This window comes from Copadichromis virginalis, linkage group LG19 (assembly GCF_057382275.1).
Source record: "Copadichromis virginalis isolate Kocher_CV1m ecotype Utaka linkage group LG19, C_Virginalis_male_GT1.1, whole genome shotgun sequence".
Taxonomy (NCBI): Eukaryota; Metazoa; Chordata; class Actinopteri; order Cichliformes; family Cichlidae; genus Copadichromis; species Copadichromis virginalis.
Genome location: NC_140636.1, coordinates 14,084,436 through 14,097,027, shown reverse-complemented (window position 1 = coordinate 14,097,027; position 12,592 = coordinate 14,084,436). Strand labels below are relative to the sequence as shown.

At 39.9% G+C, this 12,592-nt stretch overlaps 1 protein-coding gene, 1 long non-coding RNA gene and 1 pseudogene across 2 annotated transcripts; 1 reads left to right on the top strand and 2 right to left on the bottom strand.

Annotated features, from left to right (window-relative positions):
* Window positions 1–26: 26 nt before the first annotated feature.
* On the top strand, window positions 27–3,952 carry LOC146685760 (malonyl-CoA-acyl carrier protein transacylase, mitochondrial-like; annotated as a pseudogene).
* A 783-nt stretch (window positions 3,953–4,735) lies between these two features.
* LOC146685759 (uncharacterized) lies at window positions 4,736–5,189 on the bottom strand. Its single transcript, XR_014916713.1, has 2 exons — window positions 5,026–5,189; window positions 4,736–4,944 (listed from the first exon to the last, which is right to left on the bottom strand). It is a non-coding gene; the product is annotated as an uncharacterized LOC146685759 (long non-coding RNA).
* Window positions 5,190–7,510: 2,321 nt separating this feature from the next.
* Window positions 7,511–10,991, bottom strand: LOC146685758 (serine/threonine-protein kinase pim-1-like). The gene is made up of 9 exons (XM_085441864.1): window positions 10,167–10,991; window positions 9,541–9,777; window positions 9,290–9,415; window positions 9,072–9,166; window positions 8,886–8,933; window positions 8,583–8,801; window positions 8,313–8,493; window positions 8,066–8,236; window positions 7,511–7,976 (listed from the first exon to the last, which is right to left on the bottom strand). Exons 1-9 carry the CDS (start codon window positions 10,225–10,227, stop codon window positions 7,885–7,887), a joined length of 1,230 nt encoding a protein of 409 aa, XP_085297990.1. The 5' UTR covers window positions 10,228–10,991; the 3' UTR covers window positions 7,511–7,884.
* Between the last annotated feature and the right edge of the window lie 1,601 nt (window positions 10,992–12,592).

The window sequence follows — 12,592 nt, the reverse complement described above, 5'->3', positions numbered from 1 at the left end:
TCATGTTGGCATCAGTGGCAGTCAGGATGGCAGCATCTTCCAGAGGGAATGTCAGGTCGCCGGTCTCTCTGAGCAGGACGCTGTCCACCAACAAGCCCGGTTCCACGGCTGGAGATTACCCTCCTCCGGCTGAAGTTCCCGCTTCTCCCCCGAACAGCGAGCCAGCCGCGGCGCCTCAGCGGAGACCCAAAAAAAACCCCAGCGGCTGCTCCGTGCTCCTCTTCCCCCGGTCAGGGCAGCCAGTTTGTGGGCATGGGCAGAGGACTTTTGAAATACCCCAACGTTAAAGAAATGGACAATAACTGCAGGTCCTGCCTTCTTAAATGTGGCCATTTTATCTTTTTAAAAAATAAATAAATAAATACTGCTACAGTAATATTAATTTATATTTAAAATGTGCGCACATTATGTATGAAGGTGTGGATGAATGATGCTTGTTGTAAGAAAGCATTTTGAGTGCCCAGTAGAAGAGCATCTTTCAAATGCAAAGTTTCTCATTTCAACTTTAATTACTGCACCTGATTAAGGCGATAGAGTAAATAAGGCTTCCAACAGTGGGTATTTCTTATTATCACATCTTGTTTTTATTGTTTTTATCAGTAGATTGTTGTTTCACTCCCACCAAAAACATCACCGTAAATAATCTTCTGATTCTGAATGACCATTTAAAAAAATAAACAAATTGTCCTGAGTTAATTTCAGTTACGGATGTATCAGTGACGTAAATGATATATCGGTCATAATCGGGAGGCTGTTACATTTTTATTTTTTTTGACTTGTTTCCTGCTGTACACAGGCCATTGAGCTGTGTGTTGCTGCTGCAGGTTTCAGTGTCGGAGAATTTGCTGCTCTTGTCTTTTCTGGGGCGATGAACTTTGCAGAAGGTAGAAAGATTTCTTTTTTGGGTTTTTTTGTGCATTTGTAAAAGGTGTTTTAATCACAACTTTGGTTAATATTCTGTATTTACTCCTTATGCATCTTCTAGCTTTGTATGCAGTGAAGGTGCGAGCGGAGACTACACAGAAGGCCTCAGAACTGGTTCCCAGTGGGATGCTGTCAGTCATTGGTAGACCTCAGGCTGCCTGTCTGCAGTAGGGCTGCCAGGATAGTCGACTAGTCACGATTACGTCGACTATCAAAATCGTCGACGACTAATTTAATAGTCGAGGCGTCGTTTGAAGCTTTGTAAGATCACAAAAGACGCAGGAATAAGTAGTAGGATTTAAGAGTGTAATAACGGACTGAAACAGAAGATGGCAGCACTGCATATACAAGGATGCCAGCTGCCGTTAAACCCCGAAGAAGAAGAAGAAGAAGCGGTGTCCCAGAATTCATAGCGCGGCCCAGCTCAGTTTCCAACAATGGCGGCAGCTAGTTAGTTTTAATATTACTCTTATTATTCTTTCTGGGTCACAAAATAAACGTTTAACATATTTTCAGGCGAGAATGTAGCTGTGTAAACCTCAAATATCTGCTCAGTTTATCAAGACACCACATATTTTCAAAAGCGCTCCGATGTTTTTGGAGACGTCTGTTACCCACTAGCTCGATAGCTAGCCGGGGCAAGGCTAACTAGAGCCGTGAGAACACCGGACTCCCGGCAGATCGTTTTCAAACACACCGCTGTCTTTCGCTGCTCAGGTTAAACATGATATATAAGTCACTTAGATAACTTAAAAATGTTATTGTTTGGCTTTTTTTAGTATTTTATTTGTTCCTGAGTAAATCGGTTTGGCTGAGATTAAAGTTATAGTTTTTACATGGCTGAATAAACGTCAAGCAGACAGCTGATTATCAGAAGTGTGAGATGCTCAAGAATATTCTCCGGTGTCCTGTTATATTTTAGATAGCAAGGAGTTTATTAAACTTCACCGAAACAATCTGCAAATTTCATTAAAATTTAATAAACTATCATCTTGTCTTTATTTTTAGTTAGCACATACCTTAAACACTTAAAGCTGTAAGCTAATGATAGTTATATAAGAGCAGATGCATGCTGGTGCAATAAGCTGAACGTTTTACGTCCAATGGATGATGATCTGATTAGTCGACTAATCGCAAAAATAATCGGTGACTAGTCGACTATCAAAATAATCGTTTGTGGCAGCCCTAGTCTGCAGGCAAAAGAGCACTGCAAGAGTCTGGGGATGGAGAATCCTGTGTGCTCTGTGGCCAACTAGCTGTTTCCAGATGGCAGGGTTATTGCAGGGCACCAGCAGGTAATGCATTCATATATTCTTGCTGCTTTAATATACCGTGAATCTATTGTGTTCTCTTTTCCGTCTTCTCTCAACCATCAAAGAAGTTGTTAGAGCTGCTCTTGTCATTTCTGCTGTCTTCTTTGACTTCTCAGGCTCTGGATTTCCTCCAGGAAAACTCTCGGCGCCTAAAGTTCATGCGGACCAAAACTCTCCCAGTCAGTGATGCGTTCCATACTGAGCTGATGGCATCGGCTACTGAACCCCTCGGACAGGTGCTCCGGCAGGTGGAGGTCAGTCAGCCACTTTATCCAAAAGGGATTAACATATTTTCTGAAACATGCATTCAATTACTCTGTAAAGCTACACCAGTCCTCATTTTTTTAAGATAACCCGTCCTATTCAGTCTGACTTGGAAAGTTCACCATGAACTCAAACTGAAGCGGGAAAACAGTCAGCGGGAACGCAGCCGGAGCGCCCGCAGCAGCTGCAGCAGCAGGGGCAGCCAATCTGATGACTTGACTATCCATGAGACGGAGAAGACAGAAAAAGAGAAAGACAAACAGGACTTAGAGATTGAAAACATTATCAAGGTAAGTGAGGGCTATAAGAATCTTTTTTTGTAATATTTATTTAATTACATCATGCACCAAACTATCCATGGTAGTGATTATTTAACTAATTCATAGTGGCACTGTGCAGCTGCCAGTGCAGTTCATTTTGTCCATTTAAAAAGTACCATGTACACTCACTGGCCACATTTTTGTTAGATACACCTGTTGAGCTGCTCATTAGGTCAAATACCTAATAAGCCTATCACATGGCAGCAGCTCAGTGCATTTAGGCATGTATACGTTAATAAGACGACCTGCTGAAGGTCAAAGGGGATTTAAATGACTTTGAACATGCATTGTTGTTTGTGTCGGACAGGCTTGTCTGAGTATTTCAGAAACTGTACAACCATCTAACCGGTTTATAGAAAATGGTCTGAAATGGAGGAAATCTCCTGTGAGCAGCACTTCTCTGGGAAAAAATCACTTGTTGGTGCCAAAGATCAAAAGCGGAATGAGCAGATTACTTACAGCTGTAAGGAAAGCAACATGAACTCAAATACCCACTTACTTCAACCAAGTTATCAAGAAGACCACCGCTGAAAGCACAATACGTTGAACCTCGATGCTGATGGCCTAGTGTCACCTGCTGGATAGAGGTGAAAACACAAACCAAACAATGGCTCTTTCATCTGTTTCACAGCATGCACGGGAACTGGAAACTCGCCGAAGGGAGGCAGAGGAGAGAGAGCGGAGGAAGCAGAGGGAGGTGCAGATGGAACTGGAAAGACAGCTGAAAGAGGCTGAGATGGTAAAAAAAAAAGTTTTCCACTTGACACCAATTATGTACAGAGTCTTTTCTCCTTGACTTTGATCTTTGAGAACTGCAGCAAAATGTTGACTGTCATTATAAAATTCACACCTAGTCTTTAATGATTTGGAAAAATGGTTATGACAGTCCAGGAAAAGGTGATTCAGGAATAGGTCAGTTTATACCGCTCTGTTGGTGCATCTGTTTATGTAGCTGTGTGTGTGTGTGCATAGATAAAAGACAGCATGCAGGCTGAGATGCAGGTGAAGGAAAAGGAGGCTGAACAACAGAAGAAGAGGATCAGGGAGCTGGAGCCGACACAGCAGCAGCTGGAAGTTGCCCTTAATATGGAGATCCAGGCTGGAGGAGGAGAGGACCAGACTGGAGCTTGAGCGGTAACAATGGATTTCTAACTCTTATTATGGCCCTCTCATTCAAGAAGCTTCTTCAGTTCTCTGAAGAAATTCTGAACTGAAGAAGCTTCTCAGATGAGAGGTGAAACATCTTCAAGTAACTTAAAGGAGTCCGGATTATTTTCTTTCCAAGCTCCTTAGACTGTAGTTAAACTTCACACACTGGACTTGTCAGTCACACATCCTTCGCCAGTAGGCATTCCCAGAATGATCTTTCCCCTTCTGACGCTTAGAATGACCAAATATGTGCAAAATGGACAATTCAACATGCCACCATGTCACTCTTTTATTAAATATGACATGAAACAAATGACTGAGCCATTAAATTTGTCACAAAGGTGTTCACCTAATTCCAGGCAAATGGAATAGACTTCTATGGGACCATAAGTCTTTTTGCACATTTGTTTTACTTTTCAGATCTGTAACCTATAACTTTTATACTGTATGTGTTTTGATCATAGGAGTCTACGGGGACTTACTTACTTTTAGCACGTTTAGCAGTTGATGTTGGCTTCTTTTTTCAGTACTGGAGCTTCCTGCTCATTGAAGACTTTTCTAAAAGGAAATGCTTAATCCAAAATGGCGTTTTAAGGGCTTGGATTAATGTCAATTTCAGCAAATATTCTTTCTTATGTTAAAAAAACATGGATCTCTGTCAGTGATAACTTCTGACTTTATAACTCAAATTTTAAGAGAGAGCTTCACTGCTAAGCTCTCATCTGTGTGGGTGTCACGGTTCGCTTGAGGACTCACACGCAGGACTCAGAGGCACAGTCAGTATTTATTACAGTTCCACCAGGTGTATATACAAACAGTGCAGGGGATAGTGCTATATACAAAGCGGTGACAGGGAAAAGGCTCCGGGGAAATCCAGGTAGGGAAAAGACACTTGCTCCTCTTCTGACTATCTCTCAAAACACTCACACAAAAAGGGAATCCGCTCGGGGAATGCAGAGTCGGGTCCAGGGGATCTATGTACAGAAGGAAACACACGTGAGAGGTTTTGGACAGGGAAGCAAAAGAGAACTTGCTCAGAGCCGGGCTGCACTGACGCGAGTCACACACAACGATCCAGCGATGAGTAGAAGCCACTCCCTGGCTTAAATGCTGGCTGCACTGATGAGGCCCAGGTGTTTCCTCTTCAGAGGGGCGTGGGCCGAGGGCGTGAACCCACCATGAGTTCCGCCCTGGCGAGAGAGCAAGAGAGAGAACACTACTAGTCAGCGGCCTGCTGATCCCCTAGCCGTGACAGTGGGGTTCAAATCCCTTATTCAGAATAAGATTTTATGTGACATTACATTGGCAAAAATTAAATTTACTTGAATAATGTGAGTATTGGAGTAAGTACTTGAGTAATTTTTGAATAACTTTAATTTTGTAATGTGCATATTTTATGAATAATGATGTTTCAATACTTTAATCTACTGAATAAGTAAGAATTAGACTTAATAATCTTTTTACTTTAAAAAAGGAAATTGTGTACAATCTTTTATTCTCCAAAATGCACATAATAAAAATGTTTTGGGGAATGTATATGCTTTTTAAAAACCAATTGCTTCTTACTTGATGCATGCTATAACTTTCAGCAAAACTGAACTAAAATTTGTTAACAAGCTTACCAAATAAGAAATGTTTTGTGAATTTTCTTTGCAGAGCGACTGGAAAGCCGGCTGTTATCAAAGCCCACATGCCCTAAAAAGGAGGACGCGCTGGCCAGTAATGAGTTCATCACTAAGTTTAAGATAAGAGTTGATCAGAATAGAGGCGATGATGAAAGTCTGGAGCATCAGTTGGAGGCTGCCAACCTGTCTGATGAATCAGTCGAGGCCCAGACAGAAGTCAACGGACAAATATGATCACAGACATTTTAAAAACGCGAGTTGAGAGTTAAGGGGGAAAAATATTGTAATAAGTATATATTTGAATTGCACACTAAGATATAAAGTGATGGCAGCGAGCACAGTGTTGCAGGATTTAATTAAAAACACATCTGACTAAGACCAACTGAAATTTAGAGTTGTGTATAATAAAGTTTATTCATGATTAATAAAACAAATCTGTAATATTTTTCTTTCTCTTTTGTCCATTTGAATCTCGCTACAGCTTAAATAAAAGAAAAGAATGTGTTTTGAATAAATTAAACTCTATTCTCTCTTTTTCTTTCTTTTATTCTTGGTGGGTTTTCTTTTGCAATCAAACGCAACATTATACAATTATATAGTATAGTAAGAAATATCCTTTAACTTAATTTAGTATTTGTTTTTTCATTTTTGTTTTTATTGTTTCCCCTTCAGTTTTGTGCTTATAACATGATCTGACATATTATGCAGTAAATTATTTTTGCAATAACTTAGCAGGCCATTGTGGGAGCCAACATTCACTTATCAAAGACATATTTGTATATTCTGTGGGCTGCTTTATGGTTAAGTCATTTAGAAACATAAGCCACAACAGACTTCCACTGGAGAGTACTTAAAAATGTATTTTTATGTAAAGATATTTTAATAACTACTATATTAAGAGAGAACCTATTGTTACATGGATTAATTGTACAAACTGTAGAGAAATAAGTTTAAGCGTGCAACTTTTTATTCATTTTTAACTGTATTAATGTTTTTATGTTGATACAGCCGCCTCATATCTGTTTCCTCAGTGTTTTTTAAACCATGTACTCCATCTATGAGTAAGAACATGAATAAATTCCTTTCCAAATTTGTAGTTCTTTTTTCCAACTGTTTTTAGTATATGTGTAACATTTCTTTACACACAAATGCAGGTATTCTTTTGCACCAAGACGTTAAAGAAATGCTAAGAAAAAATTAAAATACTACGTTGCAACCTGTGTGTGTGTATATACATCTGTATCTATATAGATGTGTATTCGTACCCTTTTTTCATCATCTAGTTTCCTGTGCTAAATCTTCTACTGATCCACTGAGGCAGACATGTAAAAAAACATGAACTAAAGCATATTTCTGTATATAAACAGGACTTTAAATCTTTATCAACAGCTACTTTAGAGGAAATTCTTCAATAAACTGCAACCAAAGGCTCAACTCAGAGGACAAAACCCAACCTGTTATAAATAGTGTGACAGCAAACTTTCTCTTGTGTAAAGTTATAAATAGGAGTAATTATCCACAGGAGCTTTTATACATAATGAAGTTATAATTCGTCCTGTAGAAATTGTACATTTAAGCTATATAGTTCCCTCTGTGATAACTCTGCTATGAATGCCTCTTATTAACTTTTATGCTTTTACAACCCACTATGAGCAAACACTCAGCAACAGTGGGAAGGAAAAACTCCCTTCTTGAAGGAAAAAACCTCTGGTAGAACCAGGAAATCTGTCTAAACTAGTTGGGGGTTAGAGCAACAGATGCAAGTCTTCAGAGCATTTGCAGTGTGACTGTCTTTGTGCACACTTTAACCTGATTCAGTTTTCTTATTTGTCAAAATGCACCATGGGTAAAAAAAAACAAAGCGAAAAAACCAAAACAAAACAAAATAGTAATGAAGGAGAATCCTCAGCAAAGATGAATTAAACAAGTTTTATTTTGATCAAATTTTACTTTAAGTAAAACACATCTTTATTTGATGACTTTAATGTCATCAAATAAAGACAGTTTTGATGGAGCTCCTGACCCAGCCCAAGCTCTCTATGAAGACGAGGAAAAACTCCCCAGGGGGCCAGATCGATGGGAAGAAACCTCGGGAAAGCCCATTCAAAGAGAGATCCCCTTTCCTGGGATGGCTGGGGGGGTTACAGGAACTCCAAAAAAGCTAAATTTTTATTTATTTATTTTTTAAGATTGACCCATTCTATCTATTCCTGTCCAACAGAAAAAAGGAAGGAAGTTACTACAAAGTATCACACTTGCATGATAAGGTGTGAATTGTGTGTGTGTGTGTTATCTTAGCCAGGGGTGAAGCTGGAGCTCCTCCAGTGTTGGGCGCTTCTCCGGGACTGTAGTTAAACATGCGTCCAAGAAATTCCGGCATTCTTGAAAGAAAGAAAAGATCAAAAAGATGAAGATGATAGTTCTAGTGATCCAAGGCATCAGTGAATCTGGAAGTGTGAAGTTTTCTTACCCGTGGACAGACGCTTTTTGATGCTCAGTTTCTTTGTGAGGAACCTCTCTGTATTAAAGTCCCGTGCATGAAGCGCTTCATACAACACCACTCCCATTTGCCACACCGTGGTGGGTCCACACCTGTAGCAGCTCCTCCTGTACCACTCGGGAGGGGTGTGAAGAGGAGTGCCTAACAAACAGACACAATTACAATTTCTTCTAAAACAAAAGACACATCTGTGAAAAGCAGGAGCAGAATATGTTACCATAGAAGATGCGATACAGAGATCGCTGTTTAACAAAGCAGCTCAGTCCAAAGTCAATGATGCGAACACGAGGCACATCTGAGCCGGTCTCAATCAGAATGTTTTCTCCCTTGATGTCCCGATGAAAGATGCGTTTATCCTCAAGTTCCTTTACAGCATCAACTAGTTGCTTCAGAATGACCTGGAAAAGATGAAAAACACAATAATGAGTTAATGCTTTTCTGCCTTGATTGAATGCTGTACAGTCTAAGGCTCTCCCAGTCAACCTACCTTGGCCTTGTCCTCTGGTAAAGTTCTTCCATTTTCTGCTTTGTATTTTTGCAGGTCCACAGCGGGGACAGGTCTCTCCAGCACCAGGATCAGCTCTTTGCCAAGGTCAAACCACTCCAGCAAGGACACAGGTGCTGATATTCCCACTGACCCTTCTGCTTCACCTGCAAGTTTAAGCATAATGGCCACTTCCACTGAGAGCATCTTCCCATTTTCATCCTGAAATATTACAACAAAGTGGATGATGAGGAACGTCGCATTCAATCCAGTAATGTAAAACTAATTCAAGTGTTGGACGCTTACCGCCACTTTGCAGTAGACTTTATTTTTGGGAATGTGTTTGATGGCAACCTAAAAGACACAGAGCATTGGTGAGCATTTCCTCAGTATGACATAATGAAAGGTGGAAACACAGCAGACGTCTCAGTTTACGATATTATCCATTATCTGCGTTACTGCCTGTCTTACTACCATCATCTGAACACTTACTGGAAAACGATCTTCTATCCGGTAGCCAGAAAACACTGCTCCGCAGCCTCCTTCTCCGAGCTGGTGCTCCTCCACATATCTGGCTTGGAATTCACCTGAACAGACAAAACAGCAAATCTTGTTTTATTACAGCTGTGACACAAATTACTCTCCTCTGTAGCCTAAATGTTCCTTCTGCCCTTCCCCTGAATGTAAAACCCAAGCTGCTTGCTACTTACGTTTTTGGTCTGCCACTGATTTTTTGTCCTGGTCCACATTCCTTTTTTTTTTCTTGGGTGACTCTCTGTTGTCTCCCGCGGCCTTTCTTTTGCCATTTTTTGCACACTCCTGTTTGTTGTTCAAGTCTGGAGATGTGGAAAACACCAAAAGCACATCAGCTCACTGGATGATAGACACAAACACTAAACACCAATATCTTAAACCTAGCAACCACACTTAATCTACCCCCTTATTCAACTAATTAGCCTACCTTTACCAGAGTCCAACGAGGAGGATGCTTGCTCCTTGTCACCGCTTGTATGGTCGAGAAGTTTAGCCTTCTTTGCTTTCTTTGTTGTGCCCTCTTCATCTTGCACAACCTTGCGCTTTACTCCTTTGACCACATCTGAGCTGGTGGAAGGACCAGCCTGCTCAGCGACCCTCCTCCTTTTTATTGGGGTGTTCTTTTCAGGACTGGCCTTTCTTTTAGCAGTCCTGCTCTTACAATCTATAAACGACAACAACACAGTGGTGAAAAAGAGTCCCCGACATCAGGACTGGAAGCAGTTTGATGGCAAAGAATTTGAAATTGCTTTTGCTTAAATGATCACAAGTTTATTCTTGGGATAAAAAAAACTGACCAGTGCGAATTGATACTAGGTTTACTAAGTCTTAGATCTTGATGACACTTGTTGGTCTGTTTTTACTGTTGAGTCCAAGAATAAACTTATTACATTACTTTACCAAAAGACCGGTAACCTTTCTTTGATTAGACATCTTGTATTAAAGCTATTTTCAATCAAACATATGATTCAATTGCTCTAAAAATGATTCACACAGTGTCAACATTTCTAGGATTTGTATTTTACCAGGTTCTTATTTTATTATTTTACTTACCTTGATCTCCTGAATCTTTCTTATCGGCCGGAGTGGTAATTTTTCTTGTTTCCTTTTTCATTGTAATTTCGGAGACCCTTTAAAATCGAAAATGTAAACCGTAATGAGTTAATATTCCTTCAAATGTGCACCCTTCAAATGCTTGACTTTTCTAACTGAATTCTGTAAGTGAGCTTTATAAGTAAACTCTGGAAACTACGGCAACACAACATAGAATCTTGCCTTTCAGTGACTTCACTGACTGCCAGTAGTTCAAAGTAGTTTACAGAAAAACACTGGCAGACAAAGCCATAATATTTCATATAATTCAATCATTTCATATCAATTAAACAGTTTCTTTCATTATCTTTCATCGTTTGTATAAAGACCTCATGTATGGATGACAGTATGAAGATTTGTGGTTGACCACACACTAATAAACACAGTGTCAGCTACATTGTCATCTGATTTAAAGTATTTATTATGTACATTTAACTGTCATGGTACTGAGTCTGTGACCCAGTGTTTTGTGTTTGTTCATTTATATTCATTGATTATTCTTATGTATGTTTTTGGTTCTCTTTATTGTTTTCTTCTTGTGTTATATTCTTAGGCTTTAGGTTTCTGTTACTTTGCCTTACCCCTGTGTCCCACGTGTCATGTCTAGTCATTCTTGTTTCCATGTTCCCCAATTTCTCCCCAGTCAGTCATGTCTCTGTGTCAACTCTGTGTCTTTGTAAAAGTCTCTTGTTTGCTGTTTTACTTTGATAGTCATGTGTGCTATGTTAGTGTTTTCATGTCTGTGAAGGTTCTCAGTCATCTAGGTCATCGTAGTCTAAGGAGTTTGGAAAGAAAGCATCTGGACTTGAAGTTGCTTGAAGATGTTTCACCTTCTCGGATGAAAAGAACTTAAACTTTGCTTGAACGTCTTCAAGCAACTTAAAGAAGTCCAGACGTTTTCTTTCTAAGCTCCTTAGACTATGTTAGTGTTTTCAGTTTTCCTTCCCCATGGTCTTGTTGTTTGTGATTTCTCGCAGCTGTGCTCTCATCCTGTGTCTTATTGCCTCATTTATCCCTCTGTGTATTTAAGCCCATTGTTTTCCTCTGTTTGCTGTTGGGTTGTCTGTGTATCATCCATGACAATTAAATTAAATAGCAAATGCAACTACAATTTCAATGAGATTCATTCCTGGCATTCTACTGCGGTGGCTGAAAGTAGACACCAAGCATTATCACTGTAACTGATGTAAATATTGGACTTGGAGGGGATTCATCTGATAGACTGATGCAACAATTACTGTGAGGAAAATTTTGAATCTCCCAATTTTCTTTTTTTCTGAAAGAAAGAAAGTTGGTTACTGTATCACATTTGTATGGCAAGATGTGAATTCAGTATGCGTGTGTGTTTGTGTCAGAGAGGAGTTTATCTGAGCCAGGGGTAAAGCAGGAGGTCCTCCAGCATTGGGCACTTCTCCAGGACTTTGTTAAAACTTGTTTTCAAGACGTCTGAAATGAAAGAAGGACAAGAGATATCGAGATGATAATTCCAGTGATCCAAGCGATCACATTGATTTTCTGCAAAATTTTCTTTTTGAGAGTCATTCGGCTGGACAGAGGGTATAACACATCTGCAATGCAGCAACATCTGCTCTCTGGGCCTGTGTGAGAGTGTTATCTCAATGGCGGGAATGAGGATGTTGGAATTTGGCATTTCAGGCACCAACTCATCTCTTTCCTTAACCGGGCTCACCAGAGATTGGTTTCAGCCTCTCTCCATGCTTTAAGGAGGTTGAGTTGATAAATCTGACTGGCCCCTCCCCTGTCTGACCCTATCTCTTCATAGTTAACACCAATGTTCTCACCGTGTGACCATGAATGGTCCTTACCACTTGGCAAGTAATTTCGAGCTAGAAGAAGGGAGTAAGACAAGCACTTTATGTCCCTGTTAAAATACAATTACATTTGATCAAATATCACTAAGCAGTCCTTACCCTTAAATACATCCTGGTTTCTTTCTCTTTCTTTCTGTATCTCTGAGTGAAGTTAGCTCTCACTCTTTCTCTTCCTGTGAAATACAGCACGTGGAGCTTTAGCTAGCAACACACTGTGACACAGTTAGTGTTTGTTGCAGTGATAGAAATGCTGCATTTGAAATTACCTGACACAACATTTTACTCCCTTTTATGTTCACTCCTTTTTTTCTGAAGTACCGCAAATTATGGGCACGTGGGGTTGTTCTGGTGTTGTGCTAAAAATGAATAAATCAAAACTACGGTACATGGTTTGCTCTTTCATCTCTTTTTATGCGACATCCTCTACTGATTAAAACGTGACTGCCTTTCACTGTTTAGGCTCAAATCTCATTGTTTGAAGGCCTGCAGTGACGTGAAATATTAACTTCCCCCAATGCGTTAAACCCAAAGTAACGAGTTTGTTTTGAAAATATA

Excerpts from the sequence above, each read along its gene's own strand:
- LOC146685758 (XM_085441864.1), bottom strand. The coding sequence starts at position 10,227 with ATGAAAAAGGAAACAAGAAAAATTACCACTCCGGCCGATAAGAAAGAT. Across the intron at positions 8,934-9,071 it reads GGATAGAAGATCGTTTTCCA|GTTGCCATCAAACACATTCC; the intron begins GTAAGTGTTCAG and ends TGTGTCTTTTAG. Across the intron at positions 8,494-8,582 it reads TACCAGAGGACAAGGCCAAG|GTCATTCTGAAGCAACTAGT; the intron begins GTAGGTTGACTG and ends CATCTTTTCCAG.